At 54.6% G+C, this 19,657-nt stretch overlaps 3 protein-coding genes across 6 annotated transcripts; all 3 read right to left on the bottom strand.

Moving 5' to 3' along the window:
* Positions 1-2,966: 2,966 nt before the first annotated feature.
* Positions 2,967-5,159, bottom strand: TRAPPC5 (trafficking protein particle complex subunit 5). 3 transcript variants are annotated; one of them, XM_003810009.4, is made up of 2 exons: positions 4,939-5,159; positions 2,967-3,579 (listed from the first exon to the last, which is right to left on the bottom strand). In XM_003810009.4, exon 2 carries the CDS (start codon positions 3,565-3,567, stop codon positions 3,001-3,003), a length of 567 nt encoding a protein of 188 aa, XP_003810057.1. In that variant the 5' UTR covers positions 3,568-3,579; positions 4,939-5,159; the 3' UTR covers positions 2,967-3,000. The 3 variants fall into 3 exon arrangements, with proteins under 3 accessions (XP_003810057.1, XP_003810058.1, XP_063455885.1); XM_003810010.7 differs by having other exon boundaries at positions 4,768-4,984; XM_063599815.1 differs by lacking the exon at positions 4,939-5,159 and adding an exon at positions 4,791-4,926.
* Positions 5,160-5,219: 60 nt separating this feature from the next.
* Positions 5,220-12,211, bottom strand: MCEMP1 (mast cell expressed membrane protein 1). Of its 2 annotated transcripts, XM_003810013.6 has the most exons (7): positions 8,641-12,211; positions 8,102-8,191; positions 7,587-7,724; positions 7,428-7,478; positions 7,224-7,337; positions 6,847-6,906; positions 5,220-6,732 (listed from the first exon to the last, which is right to left on the bottom strand). In XM_003810013.6, exons 1-7 carry the CDS (start codon positions 8,732-8,734, stop codon positions 6,719-6,721), a joined length of 561 nt encoding a protein of 186 aa, XP_003810061.4. In that variant the 5' UTR covers positions 8,735-12,211; the 3' UTR covers positions 5,220-6,718. The 2 variants fall into 2 exon arrangements, with proteins under 2 accessions (XP_003810061.4, XP_063456842.1); XM_063600772.1 differs by lacking the exons at positions 5,220-6,732; positions 6,847-6,906 and having other exon boundaries at positions 6,916-7,337.
* A 3,096-nt stretch (positions 12,212-15,307) lies between these two features.
* RETN (resistin) lies at positions 15,308-16,808 on the bottom strand. Its single transcript, XM_003810015.5, has 4 exons — positions 16,659-16,808; positions 16,335-16,462; positions 15,875-15,952; positions 15,308-15,552 (listed from the first exon to the last, which is right to left on the bottom strand). Exons 2-4 carry the CDS (start codon positions 16,450-16,452, stop codon positions 15,422-15,424), a joined length of 327 nt encoding a protein of 108 aa, XP_003810063.1. The 5' UTR covers positions 16,453-16,462; positions 16,659-16,808; the 3' UTR covers positions 15,308-15,421.
* Positions 16,809-19,657: the final 2,849 nt, after the last annotated feature.

The following is a 19,657-nucleotide window of genomic DNA, read 5'->3' as shown; positions in this document are numbered from 1 at the left end:
CTAGACGCCTCCCCCTCATTCCAGATTCAGGCTATCATCCTGCCCAAGCCCTCTCCCGGCGCCTCCCTCCACCTCCAACAGCCAACAGCTATTCCAGGATCAGCCCTGGGGCTATGCGTGGTGGTTGCTCAATGGTTTCATTCATCCTAGAGACGCCACCTTCTCCCCAGTGTGCTGAAGCCCAACCTGCTCAATGCCTCTTGCTAGGATGGCTGAGACTGCCCTGACCAAGCCCTCAGCCCTGGTCCACCAGGCAGTCCAACAGAGCATCCTAAACAAATCTAGAGGTGACACCGACCCCTTTGGCCCTTCTCATAACCAGTGAGGGGAGCCCAGCTGACAGTCCCTGCAGTTCCTTTTCTGAACAGACCTGTCTGTTCACATTCTGGGGGGCGGTGGAAAGGAAGCAGGGAAGATTGGATCATGGTTCCCCCAAAAAATCCGGAAGAACTTTCCTTGGGGGAGAGGAGGAGTGATCAGGAACCAAGTGTGGTGAACAAAAAGGGAAAGGAAAATTGCCTGAGGTGTAATACATTACTTTTTTTTTTTCTTTTTTAAGACAGGGTCTCACTCTGTTGCTCAGGCTGAAGTGCCAGTGGCGTGATCTTGGCTCACTTCAACCTCCGCCTCCCAGGTTTAAGTGATCCTCCTGCCTTAGCCTCCCAAGTAGCTGGGATTACAGGTGCCTGCCACCACGCCCAGCTAATTTTTGTATTTTTAGTAAAGATGGGTTTTGCCATGTTGACCAGGTTGGTCTCAAACTTCCGGCCTCAAGTGATCTGCCCACCTCGGCCTCTCAAAGTGCTGGGATTACAGACATAAGCCGCCACGCCTGGCCTTATTTCAAATTTTTTTAGACAAGGTCTCACTATGTTGCCCAGGCTGGACACCAACCCCTGGCCTCAAGCGATCCTTCTGCCTCAGCCTCCTGAATAGCTGGGACTCCAGGTGTGCACCACTGCACCCCACTTATTTTAAATTTTTAACAAGGAAAATGTGTTTGTATCATCCTGGACTTTAAAATTAACTTTAAAGTATTGACCAGACTGGCCAACACAGTGAAACCTCATCTCTACTAAAAATACAAAAAATTAGGTAGCTGGGATTACAGGAATGCACCTCCATGCCCAGCTAATTTTTGTATTTTTAGTAGAGACAGGGTTTCACCATATTGGCCAGGCTGGCTCGAACTCCTGACCTCGTGATCCACCTGCCTTGGCCTCCCAAAGTGCTGGGATTATAGGCGTGAGCCACCGCGCCCGACCTTTTTGTTTTTTAGATGGAGTTTCGCTCTTGTTGCCCAGGCTGGAGTGCAATGGTGCAATCTCGGCTCACTGCAACCTCCACCTCCCGAGTTGGAGCGATTCTCCTGCCTCAGCCTCCCAAGTAGCTGGGATTACAGGCATGTGCCACCACACCCGGCTAATGTTTTGTATTTTTAGTAGAGACGGGGTTTCACCATGTTAGCCAGGCTGGTCTCGAACTGCTGACTTCAGGTGATCCACCTGCCTCAGCCTCCCAAAGTGCTGGGATTACAGGCGTGAGCCACCGTACGCGGCCCCTCCTGGTGATTCTGATACCCTAAAGCCTGCATCTCAATCTAAGGTCCCCAGGAATCCCCTGGGGGCCTCGCTAAAATGCACCCTCAGATTCAGCTCTGGGGTGGGCCTGAGACTGCATTATGGACCAACTCCCAGTTGATGCTGCTACTGCTGATCTACAGAACACACTTTGATTTGGCTCACGCCTGTAACCCCAGCACTTACGGAGGCCAAGGCGGGAGGATCGCTTGAGGCCAAGAGTTTGAGACCAGCCTGGGCAACCTAATAAGAGCCCCCATCTCTACAAAAAATTTTTAAAAATTAGCTGGGCATGGCTGGGCGCCTTGGCTCACGCCTGTAATCCCAGCACTTTGGGAAGCCGAGGTGGGCAGATCACGAGGTCAGGAGATTGAGACCATCCTGGCTAACATGGTGAAACCCCATCTCTACTAAAAATATGAAAAATTAGCCAGGTGTGGTGGTGGGCACCTGTAGTCCCAGCTACTCGGGAGGCTGGGGCAGGAGAATGACATGAACCTGGGAGGCGGAGCTTGCAGTGAGCTGAAGCCGAGATGCTGCCACTGCACTCCAGCCTGGGCGACAGAACAAAACCCTGTCTCTGAAAAATATAATTAATGAGGGAAGAAGGCAAACAATCTCCCTCAGCCTGTTTTCTAAGCACACGGTGACACCCACTCCTTTACATGTTGTCTGTGGTTGCATTCAGTACACCAGCGCAGTAATGGGGCAAGACCACATGGCAGCGCAGCAGTGGCTCACGCCTGGAATCCCAGCACTTTGGGAGGCTGAAGTGGGCGGGTCACCTGAGGTGAGGAGTTCAAGACCAGCCTGACCAACATGGTGAAACCCCATCTCTACTAAAAATACAAAAATTAGCCGGGTGTGGTGGGAGGCACCTGTAATCCCAGCTACTTGGGAAGCTGAGGCAGGAGAATCACGTGAACCCGAGGTGGAGGTTTGCAGTGAGGTGAGATGGTGCCACTGCACTCCAGCCTGGGCGACAGAGCAAGACTCTATCTCAACAAATAAAAATAATAATAATAAAGACCACATGGCATAACATATTGCCCATCTGGCACTTTGCGCAGTTTGCCCACCCCCAGTCTAAAGGCGTCTGTCTCAGCCTGATGCGTCTCCCAGGACCCCACGCCCCCTCCAGCCTGCAGACAGCCTCCAACCGTGATTCCAGAACCTGCCAGCATTTCCCACCAACTCCTTTTGCCCGGTTTATTTCTCCCCACCACTCCTGGTCTCACTCAACCCCCCAACCCTATGGCCAGACCCGCCCCCACTCTACTGTAAACACATTTGGACCTGGTCTCCCTCCCCAGCCTGGGGCAGGGCTGTGGCTCAAGGTACTGAGTGGATCTAAGGCCCCCACACAAGACACAAGACACACTTGGGGAGGGACTCTCTGTATCCTTTATCTCCGGCAGGGTCAGCGGCCCTCCAGGGCCCGGTCTCGAGCGATGACTGCCTCCTCGAACTTGATCATGAGCGTGGTGCCCTTGTGCCAGTGCGCCGTGACCTTGGCAGGGAAGCCGCTGTGTGTGAGCACCGCCTCCACGATGCCCGCCGTGAAGCTGGCGCAGTTGAGCGTGCTGTTCTCCTTGGGCACGGAGATGTAGGTGTTGATGAGCGGCTCGCGCTCGATGATGTAGAAGGTGCGCGCGTCATCGTTGGCCTGCTCCAGCTTGTCCGCCTCCTTGCCGAAGAGCGCCTTCCACACGGCGCCTTTGACGAAGAGCAACGCGCCTAGCACCTTGGTCTCACGCCGGGCACCCTTTTCGCGCGCCACCAGCGCATCCAGCACGCGCGCGCCCACCTGGCGGCCCAGCGCGGCCAGGCGCGCCTGCAGCTCGGCCACGGAGAAGACGCGGCTCTGGCAGTGCTGTACCAGCTCGGAGAACAGCAGTGCGAAGGCGCTCAGGCTTACCTCGGTGCGCGGCCGCGCCAGCGCGCGCTCCAGCAGCGCCGACTTCCCGCGCGTGAAGCGCGCCTCCATGCCGCCGCCACCCTGCGGGGAGACCAGGAAGTGCAGGTGTCAGGGGCAATGGGAAGGGGAGCATGCCGGGAGGAAAGGAGGGAGAACCGCGAGGGGCCCTGGGACACCCTCGACCCATGCCACTGTTGGGTGCTCCAGTGCCGACTTCCCACGTGCAAAGAGATGCGCGTAAAACACGCCTCCATTACACGTAACCAGATAAATCAAGGGAGGGGGGAGTCTTATACCCTCGGCAGGCAGCGGGCTAGCGGGAGTGGGGACAAGGTAGGAGGAGAGACACGAGGGGGAACAGAAGAGGGCGCCGAAACCACCCAACCCTCGGGCATGCAGACGGTTCAATTGCGAAAGCGCCTTCCTGCCCGCTCCGCCACCTACAGGAGTAACTAGAAAACTAGTGTATGGGGGGAGGGGCGTCAGATCTAGGGCAGGGAGGTGACAAAGATGAGGCACCACGAGGGGATATGGGCAGTCGCTCCTGCCCCGCCCTGCGCTCCAGCACAGACGACCCTCGGGAACTTTCCTGCCGGCCCCCTGCGGAAAGCCAGAGTAAAGGGGGTGGAGGGTGGGAGTGGGGTAGGAGCGTGTTAAGACCAAAGGCCAGGAGGGTTGGGGGCTTTAACAGGGGGGATCCGTGGAGCCAGGCAGGAGGGGCGGGGAACCCCCAACCCCAAGCCCTCAGGCAGCTCCGATGTGTCACGCAGGAACCCTTCGTCCTTTGAGACGCGGATGGGCCTGGGTTCTGAAGGCTGGGAGGAGGGGCCCAGAGGTGTTGGGAGCCTCCCACCCCCGTGCTCTCCAGAAAGGAAGCTGGATGCTGAGCAACTGTGGTCCTCCCATCAGCTGTCGGTGCGGGGAGAGGGAGATGGGGTAGCGGGCTCCTGGAGAGAAATGGGGTGGGGAACGGGCGCCGAGACGGGATCGGAGGGGCAGCTGAGAACTCGCCCCCACCATGCATGGGGAGGTGTGTGGATGCTAAGCCGACCCCAACGAGGTCTGCGTGGGAGGTGGGAGAACCAGCGGGGAGGGGGGTCCCAGAGGCTCCGGGCCGCCCCCGCCCCAGCATGCAGATCCGTCCGTGGCGAGGGCCCTGGGCGCGCGAGATGGGAGAGGGATCGTTAAGACCCCACCACCGGGCTGCGATGGGGGCTGAAGTGAGCTGAACTGCCGTAGGGTCAGGGCCCCGCGACCCTCGCCCCATACCTCTACACTGGGGAGAAACCCACCCTCCTCGCAGCCTCGTGAGGGGGGCCGAAGCGAGCGGGCTCGGGCTCGCGGACGCCGAGACCCCAGCCCGGGACCCACACGCCCGCGGGGAAGGGGCCGGGGAGCGGACGAGGCCCGGCGCGGGCAGGGGGTTGGGTAGGGTCTCACCAGGAACCGCAGCCGTCTGCTCTGCCGAGCTGCTTTACGGCGCCGTAAAAGGCGCTGCGTGCGCAGGCGCTCGACGGGCCAGGCGTGTGGGCGGGGCGCGCGCGGCGGTGCCTGAGAGCGGCCGCAGGGGGGCGCGCGAGTCCGCGGAGCCGGACCCAGGGACGTGGCCCACGGCCGTGATGGCTGCTCCGCGCGTGGCCAGGGTCTCGCTGGCTCTGGGTGGCCACGCTGGAGGGGACGCTTGCAGGCCTAGTCACCTACTCAGGGCGCACGTATGACAATGGGCCAATGTATACCCTTGCACATGGACACACCTATTGGCGTTTCCAGGCACTCCTATGTCCTTGGGGATGGGTTCAATTGTCTCAATCCATGTGGCCCGCGGTGGCTCCCGCCTGTAACCCCAGCATTTTCGGAGGCCGAGGTGGGAGAATCACTTGAGGCCAGGAGTTTGAGACCAGCCTGGACAACATAGCTAGACTCCTACCTCTTTAAAAAAAATTAGCCAGGTGTGGTGGTGTGAACCTGTAATCCCATCTACTCGGGAGGCGGAGGCAAGAGGATCGCCTGAGCCCAGGAGGTCGAGGCTGCAATGAGTCATGATCGTACCACTGCCCTCCAGCCTGGGTGACAGAGCGAGACCCTGTCTCAAAACAAACAAACAAACAAACAAACAACAACAACAAATCAAGTGCATGCATGAGCGGTGGACATAGTACATTAGGGTCATGTACACTCATGGATACATGCTCCATGGCATAGATACACTCACGGGCACAATTACACACGTGGATACACGCTTAGGGCTTGTATATATCCGTGGTCCCAGGTACACTCAGGGAGATGTTGTATGCTCAGGGGCACCCACTCTGGGACACAGGGAAGACACAGGGAATGAGTTACTCATTCACAGATGCACAGGTACTCACGCAGGGCACTCAGTCTCGCCCATCCTGGTGCCCCGGGGTCATTGTCACGTGCAGACTCTCCCTCTCCCCAGGTCCCAAAACCCCTCCCCTTGCCCCAGTAACAGGTACCATAGCGACGCTGTTTTCCCTTGACTTTATTTATCTTCATAAGTCACAAAATGTGAGTGCAGAGATAAATGTCTGTGTGCATGTGCCCTGAGCACACAGGGTGGCATAACTCGGCACACTCATAATGACACAGCCGTTCACCCAGGCACAGATAGTGACAGAGCACACATGGCGACACCCACATGTACAGAGATAAATCTCCCCCACCATGACATGGGTAGACACAAAACACGCCGCAGTATGCTCTAGTATGTTTACAAAAACAGGGAGACAGGTCCGTGCAATGCATGTCACCAACACCCACACTCAGAGTGACATCTGCTGGAGGTCCTCAGACACAGCCACCCACAGTGACATGCGGAGACTCACATATGTCACATGACACAGGCATGCATGCCACATTCACTGTGACTCTCAGTCCTATTCATTCATCACCTTTCTGGGAGATACACTGAAATGTCCACCCTTTGCAAAATGCACACACGCGCACGCACACACGCACACACACCCGCGCACACGCACACACACAAACACACGCGCACACACGCACACACACGCACGCAGGTGTACACACACGCGAGCAACTCCGAGACACTCATTCACCATGACTCGAGGTTTTTCTATATGTGGGACGAGGGGCAGGTTCACACTAGGCTGGAGGGGGGTCATTTCCCGTCTTCTTTGGCAGGTGCAGCCCCATCTTCCAAGCTGTGGCTTTGGCTGCCACAATGTCCTCTCATTTATTAAGGTGAGGACTCTGGGGATGGGGAGAGATCCACAGTGAGGCAGATCCCGCCCCTGGGAGAGGGGCTGGGGCTAAATCTGAAGCCCCACCCACCCTCCTCTACCTCCCCTCGGGGCGCCAACTTACGTGGCATTTTCTGCAGCACCTCCAAGATTTTCTGTACCTTTGTGTCAATGATTTTTATGCCTAGGGGGTGGGGAGGGTTGGGTGGGAACAGATAAGTCAAGCTGCGGTGGAGCCTCAAACAAAGCCCCCACCTTCCTTGGAAGCCCCCCCTGCCCCACACCCACCCTGAGGTACAGCAGAGCCCATGGATTTGGGGTTCCCAGGAGCCTTTCAATACCCACAGAGCAACCCAGATGGTAACACCCATCGCCCCTCCACAACTTGAGCTTTGGGAGGCTAGGACCCCGGCTTTCTCCTCCCCTGAATCCCCTGCCCCCAGCTCAGCTCCGGGCATTGGTGACAAATAACCCCCATAGAAGGCGACACTACACAGGCACCTGCTAATGTCGTCTCTAATTTATCCACCTTGCTCCTGACCATGGTGATGCTCTGCTGAACGGAATCCCAGCCTCTCTTCTGTCTCTCTTCGCATGCTTGTATGGAGTTTGAGACTGAGGGCATGAAACAGGGGTGTCTGTGCATCCATCCCTCTCCAGACCCCCACCATGACCCCATGGGTCTCCCTCAGACCCTCCGCTCACCATTCCAAAGCTCCCTTTTAAAGCCCAGCAGCTCCTTGGACATCTCAGCATCTGTTCAGGAGGGGCAGGAACATCCTTGAAGCACCCAGGGAGAGAAAGAGAGAAGGACAAGGGAGAAAGTCTAGGCCCCCCAGCACCCTCCTCCCAAGAAGTACTCACTCTTCACCATGATGAAGGCTGACAGGATGATGCAGAGGACAAAGGCCAGGGCCAGGAGGATGTACAGGCTCAGGATGGCTCTGTACAACCAGCAGGGGACCTGGGTGGAGTCTGAGGGCGGCCTGCACTGGGCTGGGACTGGAGCAAAGAGGCAGCGAAGTGACCTTGAGGGGCCAGCACCACCACTCAAACCATCCTCACTGTCTCTAACACCATGGACACCTCGCTCCTCCCAAAACCATCAGCAGCTGTGGTCATGCAGCTTGCCATCATCATCAACAACACTGCCACCACCAGCCACCCTCAGCGATCTAACACCGTCACCATCACAGACCCCCTCTCCAGCATTCCCCAACATTGTCATCATCAACAGACCTCATTAGCACGTCAACAGCTGTCACCTCTTCCTTCCCCATCGCCTCCTCCCTTCCACGCAGCCCCGGGGGCCCTGCAGTTGCCCGCCCACCTGCCCCTTCCCAAGGTGATGGGATGTGAGCAGGTGGGTGTCTGCTCACCTTGGCTCGTGGGTCGTGAATGACCACCCTTTGCATGGTCCTGGTTTTTGAAGGCCAAGGTGATATTCTCATAGTCTGGGTCATGGGCACCTGGGAGGGGTTGGAGACCTGCTCAGAGCTCTGTGGTGTGGAGAGTGGATCTGGGATCTTGTTTTACCCAACCCTTTGCCCTCAATAAATTGTAGGGTGTGAAAGATAAGGAGTGAGAAGCTAAAATCTGCTTTTTGGTTAAGCGGAGCGGGTGTGTGAGAGTTTGAGTGATCACACCACACACACATCCACACATCTTGGAGGGGAAGGAGCCCCCGGCCCCCACCTTTCACCCCTTACCTCTCCCATCTGAACTCTCCTTCTTTTTTTATTTTTATTTTTTACAGACAGAGTCTCCCTATGTTGCCCAGGCCAGTCTCCACCTCCAGGGCTCACGCAATCCTCCCGCCTCAGCCTCCCAAAGTGCTAGGATTACAGACATGAGCGACAACCCCCGGCCCCCCAGTCTCTCCTTCTTAACCCCTCCCTTCCACCTCGAGTTCCCTAACCTTGATTCTTGGCTGAGACCCCCTGTTTCTTGTCCTTGAAGGCTGGTGCTTGCATCTTGACTTCCTGGTGCTTGTAGATTTCCTCCACTTCCATGGTCCCCAGCCCGCAAATTTGTCCATACACGTCCCCGCCCACCGGAAGGTGTGGGCAGATGAGGAAATCTGGAGGTGGGGGGAAGAAAGAGGGGGAGCAGCCTTCTCTTTTCGGGGATCCACGACTCTCGCACCCTGGGGCACCCTCATTCCTGCCCCGATCAAGAGGCTCTTGGGAGCCAAGAGGTCTCAGGAAGGACCAAGAAGAAAAACCTCTAGACCGAGAGATGGAATTCGACACTCGGAAATGTTACAGGAAGCTGTGGTCGCTGTGTGTGTCTGTGTCTACCTGGATGGACCTCACCCTCCTACCTCCTCTCCATTTCAAAAGAGAAGCTGTGACACCTCAGTGTCCCAACTTTTCGGGTAAGAGCAACCAGGCTTGGAGACAGGACCCCTGGGTCCCCCCACACCTTCCTCCCTCCAGCCTCAGCTCCACCCCTCATCTCCACCCCCAAGAAGTTCTTCTACTTCTACAAGTCCCCGTGGAGGAAAAGCACAGATGTGAGGCAACGGGAACTAACCACTGGAACCCCACACCCACATCTGGGACTGAGGACAGACCCACATCCTTCCCTCCCTCCCCAAATCCCCTGCTTTTATACAACCCTGGAGGAGGCTGGGCGCGGTGGCTCACGCCTGTAATCCCAGCACTCTGGGAGGCTGAGGTGGGTGGATCATCTGAGGTCAGGAGTTCGAAACCAGCCTGGCTAACATGGTGAAACCCCGTCTCTACTAAAAATACAAAAATTAGCTGGGCGTGGTGGCGAGCGCCTGTAATCCTAGCTACTCAGGAGGCTGAGGCAGGAGAATCACTTAAACCTGGGAGGCGGAGGCTGCAGTGAGCAGAGATCACGCCATTGCACTCCAGAATGGGTGACAAGAGTGAAACTCTGTCTCAAAAAAGAACCCTGGAGGAACAGTTTCCTCTGCACCTGGAAACTCCAGGTTTCTCATTCTCATCCATCCATCTGCTTATCTACCCAGATACTCTCTCTCTCTCTCACACACACACACGTACACACACATGTACACACACAGGTCTGCACACGGAGACACATCACAAACTCATTTGCATACTATTTGCATTGTGACACTCAGAAAAATAGACACAGGCATGCGTTCACATGCCCGCACTCTATCTAGAAGGTGTCTTAGTTCACTTTGTGTTTATCTGATCTTGAAAACTGGGGTTACAAAAGGCACAAAGTAGCTGGGTATGGTGGCTCGCTCTATAGTCCCAGCTACCCAGGAGGCTGAGGTAGGAGGATCATTTGAGGCCAGGAGTTTGAGACCAGCGTGAGCAACATAGCAAGACCCTGTCTCTTTAAATGTTTTTTAATAATTTTTTTTTGAGACAGGGTTTCACTCTGTTGCCGAGGCGGGGGTGCAGCAGCGTGAACATGGCTCACTGCAGCTTTGACCTCCCTGCCCCAAGTAATCCTTCGGCCTCGGCTTCCCGAGTAGCTGAAATTACAGGTGGGCACAACTTCACCTGGCTAATTTTTCTCCTTTTTTGAGATGGAGTTTTGCTCTTGTCGCCCAGGCTGGAGTGCAATGACGCTATCTCAGCTCACTGCAACCTCCGCATCCCAGGTTCAAGTCATTCTCCTGCCTCAGCCTCCCAAGTAGCTGGGATTACAGGCATGTACCACCACCCCTGGCTAATTTTGTATTTTTAGTAGAGACGGGGTTTCCCCATGTTGGTCAGGCTGGTCTCGAACTCCTGACTTCACGTGATCTACCCGCCTTGGCCTCCCAAAGTGCTGGGATTACAAGCATCAGCCACCGTGCCCAGTCTAATTTTTCTTATTTTTTGTAGAGATGAGGGTCTCAATATGCTGTCCAGGCTGGTCTTGATCTCCTGGGTTCAACTGATCCTCCAGCCTTGGTCTCCCAAAGTGCTGGGATTACAGGCATACATTTTTATTTTTATTTTTTTCTGGCCAGGTGTGGTGGCTCACGCCTGTAATCACAGCACTTTGGGAGTCTGACGCGGGCGGATCACCTGAGGTCAGGAGTTAGAGACACCAGCCTGACCAATATGATAAAACCCTGTCTCTACTAAAAATGCAAAAATTAACTGGGTGTGGTGGCAGGCACCTGTAATCTCAGCCACTCGGGAGGCTGAGACAGGAGAACCTCTTGAACCCGGGAGGTGGAGGTTGCAGTGAGCCGAGATCGCGCCATTGCACTCCAGCCTGGGCAACAAGAGCAAAACTCCGTCAAAAAAAAAAAAAAAAGAAGAAGAAAAGAAAAAAGAAAAAACAAGTATAAGACTGTCTTATGTGCAAAAAGTGATGATGTTTTGGTTAAAAATATGTGGTTAAATTTCAGACAACTTGAATGTTGAGAAATGAGCGTCGAGATCTGGTGAGGATGATGTTCTGTTTCCTAAAATATTGCCAAATCCTGTGTCTCCAAGAAAGATCAATTTGATAATGACTTCATGCCAGCTCCTCTATTTGGTCCTAGAAAGAAGTCAGTTACTGAGCTATAGGACCGCCTTCTAATGGAGCAGACGGACCAATTGGATGTGGGCTCTGCCTTGATGGACAGGCACAGGGGGTGGAGCCACAGCGTTGCACATTTCCCGGGCTTGGGTGGGGCTGAGACCTGGCTCCAGGCTCTGGACTTCCTTTGAGAAAAAGGTCACGCTAAACCAGAGGCCCACAAGCAATCATGCCATGTGGGAAACATCTGCAAAGCTGCCTGACCAGCACCCGTCCCTTTCATAGGGTAACATTCTCAATTTTCTTTTAAGAAAGAAAATGTGTGCTAGGTCCAGCAAACCATAAGCTAGGGATTGGTTTACAGTGGACAAATGATCCAGACCCAGCCAACCAGAGTCTAAGATTGGGCAGAGAGGCGGGCATTTGAGCAAGATCCAGCCAATGAAACGCTGGTCTGGGATTTTTATTGGTTTAACCAGGGGAAAAAAGCATTCCCTTTTTTTTCCAGCCCTCACTAGGGCTGCCACAATGGGAGGATGTAATGGGAGCTGTGACAGGGAAGAATCTACTTGAGAGCGAAGGCAGTGCTGAGAAAATCAGACCCGAGAGGAAGTCTGGCTCCTGGAGACATCATTTGAGACCCTGGTTCCAAGCCATACCTGAACCTGTTGTTCTAACCCTGGGCTTGTGAGTTACACAAATAAGAAACTTCCTTTTAGTTTTGCCCAAGCTAGTTTGAAGTGGGGTCTGTTGTACTTGCAAGCAGAAGAATCTTGCCTTGGCTGGTCTCTGTGGCCCATGCCTGTAATCCCAGCACTTTGGAAGGCCGAGGCAGGTGAATCACTTAAGGTCAGGAATTTGAGACCAGCCTGGCCAAAATGGCGAAATCCCCGTGTCTACTAAAAATACAAAAATTAGCCAGGAGTGGTGGCGGGCACCTGCAATCCCAACTACTCAGGAGGCTGAAGCAGGAGAATCACTTGAACCTGGAGGTGGAGGTTGCAGTGAGCTGAGATCGTGCCACTGCACTCCAGCCTGGACAACAGAGTGAGACTCCATCTCAAAAAGGAAGAAGAAGAAGGAGGAGGAGGAGGAGGAGGAGGAAGGAGGGAGGGAGGAGGGAGGAGGGAGGAGGGAGGATGATATCTTGCCTACCACAGGGGATCTAGGCATTAGCTATTGAGGAAATTGAGGCTCTAATAGGGGGTTTGCCTGTCCACATCACCTGGGCAGATATGACCTCTAAGTCTGCACTCTGGGGCAGGAGAATGTCTATGTTGGAATTGAGGAACCTGAAGAGAGCCCTCTTAGGGTTCAGATACAGGACTATTGGATGGGGGTGGAGACAAATAGTTCTGGGGACAATGGAGCATCCCGGCCCCCAACACACACACACAGCAGTAAGGGGCAGGGACACACACAAGGCACTAGACTCACCCTCTCTGGCCCTGGCCATGCTTCTAACTCAGTGGTCCTGCCCTACCCCCATGACCACTGTGGAGTCAGGAGAGAGGGTCTGGGAAGGGAATCCCTGGGCTGGAGTCTGGGTGGGGTCCCTGGCACCAGAAGTGGTTGTAATCTCTGCTCATGGCCACCAGCATCAGACAGGGGGCTGGGACCATCACAGGGGGTGGGTGGCAGTGGGAGGAGAGTCCAAAACATCCTGAAAAACAGAACCTCACTCTATCATCTGTTGTCCAGGTGTGACATTTGAGTCTGGGATCCCTTTCAAGACTAGGTGCTAGGAATTCTGAAGTCTGTGGTGGGAAATCAGGGACTGGATGGCAAGACTCCTGGGTCAGGCTTCCTGTAGAACTGGACCCTGAATCACCTGAATTTGTGCCCCAGGGAGCTGGGGCAGGGGAGGCTGAGGCTTTCGCCCACTAGAACAGGGGTCCCCAGCCACCAGGCTTTGGGAACGGGGCCACACAGCAGGAGGTGAGTGGTGGGTGAGCGAGAGAAGCTTCATCTGTATTTACAGCCACTCCCCATCATTCGCATCACCACCTGAGCTCCACCTCCTGTCAGACCAGCAGCAGCATTAGATTCTCGTAGGAGCAAGAATCCTATTGTGAACTGCGCATTTGAGGGATGTAGCTTTCTCACTTCTTATGAGAATCAAATGCCTGGTAATCTGTCGCTGTCTCCCATCACCCCCAGCTGGGACCGTCTAGTTGCAGGAACACAAGCTCAGGGCTCCCACCGATTCCACATTATGGTGAGTTGTAGAATTATTTTATTCTATATTACAATGTCATAATAATAAAAATAAAGTGAATAATAAATGTAATGTGCTTGAATCATCCAGAAACCATCCCTGCTCCCCCCCTACCCCATACACACACCAATTGTCTTCCATGAAAACAGTCTCTGGTGCCAAAAAGGTTGGGGATCGCTGCACTAGGGTATCAGATACTTATCCAGGTGCAGTGGGGACTTGAGTCAGAAACGCAAGAGTCTGCCTGGAGCATGTGTGTGTTTGTGTTCCTGCATCATCTCTGCCCACCATAGTCAAATCTGCGATTCTCCGTGCATTGGCTGGGGGGGTGGTGCCTTTCTGTGTCCAAGAGTGTCTGGGGGCACATGGGTGTGTCTGTGGATGTGGTGTCTCCGTGTGGCCGTGGTAGGTGGGTTGTGTACTCTGTGTGTGCACGTGGCTGTGTATAGCTGTGTGTGCATGTGCAGTATGTGCACATCAGTGCTGTATCTAAGTGCACATGTGGCTACTGATCAACAGACATTTACTGAACATCTACTGTGTACCATGCTCTATTCTAAACCCTGGGGGCGCTGGGTGCAGTGGCTCATGCCTGTAATCCCAGCACTTTGGAAGGCCGAGGTGGGTGGATCACCTGAGGTCAGGAGTTTGAGACTAGCCTGGCCAACATGGTGAAACCCGCTCTCTACTAAAAATACAAATTAGCTGGGCATGGTGGTGGGCACCTGTAATCTCAGCTACTTGGGAGGCTGAGGCAGGAATATCGCTTGAACCCAGGAGGCAGAGGTTGCAGTGAGCCGAGATTGTGCCACTGCACTCCAGCCTGGGCGCCAGAGTGAGACCTTGTCTCAAAAATAAAAATTAAAAAATAGGCCAGGCACGGTGGTTCATGCCTGTAATCCCAGCACTTTGGGAGGCTGAGGTGGGTGAATTGCTTGAGGCCAGGAGCTCAGGACCAACCTAGCCAACATGGTGAAACTCCTTCTCTACTAAAAATACAAAAATTAGCCAGGTATGGTGGCGAGCGCCTGTAGTCCCAGCTACGTGGGAGGCTGAGGCAGGAGAATCGCTTGAACCCAGGAGGCAGAGGTTGCGGTGAGCCGAGATTGCACCACTGCACTCCAACCTGGGCAACAGAGCGAGACCCTGTCTCAAAAAAAAAAAAAAAAAAGAAAGAAAGAAAGGAGAAGAGGGGAGGGGAGGGGAGGGGAAGGGAAGGGAAGTAACGAAACCCTGGGGGGATCTAGGAGCAGACAAGTCCCCTGCTCTGTGTTTTCATAATCTAGTATCCAGGAAGGGGTAAGCACCCTGCGTGTATCTGGTTGTAACTAACTACTCACAACTGCACTTGCCTGTGTGAAAACGTGAGCTTGTGATGATGCGTGACGTCAGGTAGGCGTCCCTGACTGTCCGTAACCCAACTTTGCCTGTGCCTTGGGGATTCCTCCTTGCAGGTAGGAAGTGAGGGGTACAGGTTCCAGCTCTGGGCTGAGACATGATTCAAGGTTCCACCCTGACCTGGGGCTCCTGGAGTCTTGGGGCCCTGGAGGGTCCCGTCCACTGCCCAGACTGACCCAGGTCCTCGATGAAGCCTCATTATGAGGACTGGGGGAAAAGGACCCAGCCACTTCCTAGGGAGGTGGGAGACCCCAGGGTGAGCGTCAAGGTAGCCTCAAAGATGAGACGTCACCTCTTGAAGGCAGCCATGAGCCTTGGGTGGGGACGTCACTAGAGGAAGTTCAGGCCCTATTTTCGGAGGAAGCAGTTGGAGACCCCATAGGAGGAAGGGGGATGGGGCAGTAGAAAGTCGCGGTGTCCCCGCTCCCTCCAGCAGCTACGCGCCCCACTCTCTTGGAGACGCTAGATCAGTCCCTCCGGGCCTAATAAAGAAACCACGCAGGGCTTAGATCCGCTCCATCATCATCATCATTATCTCCAGGTTTATTTCCAGCTCCCCCGCAACCCCTCCGGACCTGGAGCCGCCTCCGCCCGCGCTGTGCACGCGCTGCGCGCGACCTCAGGGCTGCACACGACAGCAGCGCGCTCCGGTCCAGTCCATGCCCGCGCACTGGCAGTGACATGTGGTCTCGGCGCGCACATCCCACGAGCCACAGGCGGAGCCACAAGTGCAGCCGGTGACGGCGAAGCCTGCAGCCCGGAACAGAGGAGCGTGGACTCTGAGCTGGGAGGCTGAGGGTGGGAGCGGGAGGGGGGTGGGGAGCGCGGGGTGGGGGGTTGGGGGGGCGGGAGTGGGGACGGGGACGGCTGGAGGCTCCAACCACTGAATGGGCACTGGAGGCAGGGAGTGAGGGTGGACACCAGTGTCCAGATGGTGGGCGGAGAAGGCTGGGAGTCAGGACCAAGATCCTAGGGGAGTAGAGGCTGGACATGGGGAACGTGGCGGGGAGGGGGCATTCCCAGGGGACTTGGAACAGAAATGGGCGCCTGGACAACAGTCTCCTGCACTCACCTCGGGGGCAAGTAGCCAGGTCCCCCCTGGAGGTGACGCTCTGGCACTCCAGGCCAATGCTCCTTATTGCCCTAAATACTGGGGGGCAGGAGGAAAGGAGACAGGGGGAGCTGTGAGACCAAACGGTCCCTCCCCCATCCTCCCGTTACGTTCGCCCTGTTGGTTTGGAGCTAGGTCCCTGTGGGCATAGGAGCTCACTGGCCTCCAGGACCCTGTCTTGAGTTGGGTGTTTTGGAGTAAGGGAAGGTTTGGAGTGAGAGCGGGGATTGGGTTTGGAGCTGTGGATAAGGTGGGGACAGTCGGAGGGGTTGGGAGTGGAGTTGGGGTTGAATTTATGATCTGGTTGGATTTGAGGATGAGATTTGGTGAGCGCTGGGGCTAGGTTGGAGTCAGGTCTGTGCCAGGGATCAGTGAGGTCTCTGAGACCCTTGGGGAGCTTGCCCAAGTGGGGGGTCCTCACTTAGGGAGCCGGCGACCTCCAGGATCCTCTCATTGATGGCTTCTTCCATGGAGCACAGGGTCTTGCTAGACACCAACAGCCCCAGGACAGGGAGGAGGAGGAGACAGAGAGCTTTCATCCTGCAGGCGCTGAAAGAGGGAACCAAGAGACCCACAGCTGGGTCAGCCCTGCCCATGTGGGGAAGATCCGGCCCATGGAGGGAGTAGGATCTGCCCCTGGACCTGGACCCCTGTCCCCCCATGTTGGGGACAGGGATGGAGGCTCAGCCTTGACCCCAGCCTCCCCGCTGGTGCCATGGCAAGCACAGGAGCAGCTGTCACTTACCCTCTCGGTGGGCTCAGCTAACCAAATCCGGCACACGAATTCCTGCACCGCAGCTCTTTCTTTGAGGCCTCTTGGGGTGGGGCTTCCTGTCTTGGCTAATAAGTCCCTGGGCCCCCAACCCTCCGGTCCCACATCCGGGGCCAAGAGGAAGCCCCTGAGCAGACAGTAAGGGCTGGAGGAGGAAGGGAGCCTTCCCACTTCCAACAGGGCCTCCCTCTTCATGTCCAGAGACTGGTCAGGAGGTGGTGCCCCAGGGATAATGCCAGGGGCTGTGGTCTGAGGAACAGGTAGACAAGCAGAGTTTTGCATGCAAGGGTGGCTGATGCAAACATGACAAAAATAATGCCTCTTGCTAGGCATGGTGTGGACAAGCACTTGTAGTCCCAGCTACTAAGGAGGCTGACGTGAGAGAATTGCTTGAGCCCGGGAGTTCGAAGCTACAGTGACTTATGATCACAGCACTGCACTCCAGTCTGGGCAACAGAGCAAGACCACTTCTCTAAAATAGTAATAATAATTATGTCTCTGGGTGAGAATGACATACCACATTCATACCCAAATGCCCATGGAGCAATAGAACTGGTAAATAAAATCATGGTTTACGGCCGGTGGCTCATGCCTGTAATCCCGGCACTTTGGGAGGCCAAGGCGGGCGGATCACTTGAGGTCAGGAGCTTGAGACCAACCTGGCCAACATGATGAAACCCTGTCTCCATTAGACATACAAAAATTAACTGGGCGTGGTGGCGTGTGCCTGTAATCCCAGCTACTTGGGAGGCTGAGGTGGGAGAATCACTTGAACCCGGGATGTGGAGTTTGCAGTGCACTGAGATCGTGCCCCTGTGCTCCATCCTGGATGACTAGCTTGGGCACCATAGCAAGACTCCATCTCAAAAAGAAGAAAGAAAAAGGCCGGGCGCGGTGGCTCACGCCTGTAATCCCAGCACTTTGAGAGGCTGAGGAGGGCGGATCACCTGAGGTCAGGAGTTCGAGACCAGCCTGCCCAACATGGTGAAACCCCGTCTCTACTAAAATACAAAATAGCCGGGCGTGGTGGTGCATGCCTGTAATCCCAGCTACTCGGGAGGCTGAGGCAGGAGCATTGCTTGAACCCGGGAGGTGGAGGTTGCGGTGAGTTGGGATTGCACCACCGCACTCCAGCCTGGGCAACAAGAGTGAAACTCCATCTCAAAAAAATAAAAATAAAAATAAAAAGAAGAAAGAAAAATCATGGTTTATTCCATCAATGGCATCACCTACAACAGAAGTTGGAAAGCCATTGCTCATGGGCCAAGGTCCAGCTCATGTTTCTTCTTGGACCACCCATGAGCTAGGAATGGTTATTACATTTTTATTTGTTCTTTGTGTCCAATACAACGGGCTTTTTTGTGGTAAAATACATGTAACATACAATTTACCCTTATAACTTACTTTTTTCTTTTTTGAGACGGAATCTTGCTCTGTCGCCCAGGCTGGAGTGCAGTGGCGCCATCTCGGCTCACTGCAAGCTCCGCCTCCTGGGTTCACGCCATTCTCCTGCTTCAGCCTCCCAAGTAGCTGGGACTACAGGCGCCCACCACCACGCCCAGCTAATTTTTTGTATTTTTTTTTTTTTTTTTAGTAGAGATGGAGTTTCACCGTGTTAGCCAGGATGGTCTCGATCCCCTGACCTCGTGATCTGCCCGCCTTGGCCTCCCAAAGTGCTGGGATTACAGGCGTGAACCACCGTGCCCGGCCTTTTTTTTTTTTTTTTGAGACAGGGTCTTGCTATGTTGCCCAAGCTAGTGTCAGACTCCTGGCTTCAAGTAATCCTCCCACCTTGGACTCCCCAGTAGCTGAAGCTACAGGTATGCACCATCTTGTTCCATTTTAACCATTGCTTTTGTTTGTTTCTTTGTTTCAGAGTCTCACTCAGTTGCTCAGGCTGGAGTACAGTGGCTCAATCTTGGCTCACTGCAATCTCTACCTCCTGGGTTCAAGCAATTCTCCTGCCTCAGCCTCCCAAGTAGGTGGGATTACAGGCGTGCACCACCATGCCCGGCTAATTTTTGTATTTTTAGTAGAGATGGGGTTTCACCATGTTGGCCAGGCTGGTCTCAAATTCCTGACCTCAAGTGATCCACCTGCCTCAGCCTCCCAAAGTGCCGGGATTACAGGTGTGAGCCACCATGCCCGGCCTGTTTTAACCATTTTTCAGTGCACAATTCTGTGGCGATAAGCACATTCATGTTGTTGTGTAGCCACCACCGCCGTCCATCTCCAGAACTTTCTCCTCTTCCCAAACTGAAACTCTGTCCCCATGAAACACTCACTCCCTATCCCTCTCCCCAGCCCCTGGCACCCTCCATCTTGCTTTCTGTCTCTATGGATCTGACGACTCTAGGGACCTCCTAGGAGTGGAATCACACAGTGTTTGTCCTTTTGTATCTGCTTATTTCACTGAGCATAATATCCCCAAGGTTCATCCCTGCTGTAGCCTGAGTCAGAACTGTTTTCCTTTCCATGGCTGTATCACATTCCCTTGTGTGGATGAACCACGTTGTGTTTATTCCTTCATCCATCGATGGACACTTGGGTTGCTTCCAGCTTTTGTTTTGTTTTTTTGTTTGTTTGTTTGTTTTTGTTAGTTCACGTCTTTTGTGGGGTTTTTTTTCTTTTTTGAGATGGAGTCTCGCTCTGTCGCCCTGGCTGGAGTGCAGTGGCACGATCTCGGCTCACTGCAAGCTCCGCCTCCCGGGTTCACTCCATTCTCCTGCCTCAGCCTCCCGAGTAGCTGGGACTACAGGCGCCCGCCACCATGCCCAGCTAATTTTTTTTTGTATTTTTAGTAGAGACGGGGTTTCACCGTGTTAGCCAGGATGGTCTCGATCTCCTGACCTCGTGATCTGCCCGTCTCGGCCTCCCAAAGTGCTGGGATTACAGGTGTGAGCCACCGCGGCTGGCCGTCTTTTGTTAATTCATACAGTTATTTGTCTTCTGGTTTGTTGAAGCAGTAAGTC

Source organism: Pan paniscus, chromosome 20 (genome assembly GCF_029289425.2).
Source record: "Pan paniscus chromosome 20, NHGRI_mPanPan1-v2.0_pri, whole genome shotgun sequence".
NCBI lineage: Eukaryota > Metazoa > Chordata > Mammalia > Primates > Hominidae > Pan > Pan paniscus.
This window is presented reverse-complemented; position numbering and strand designations above follow the sequence as displayed.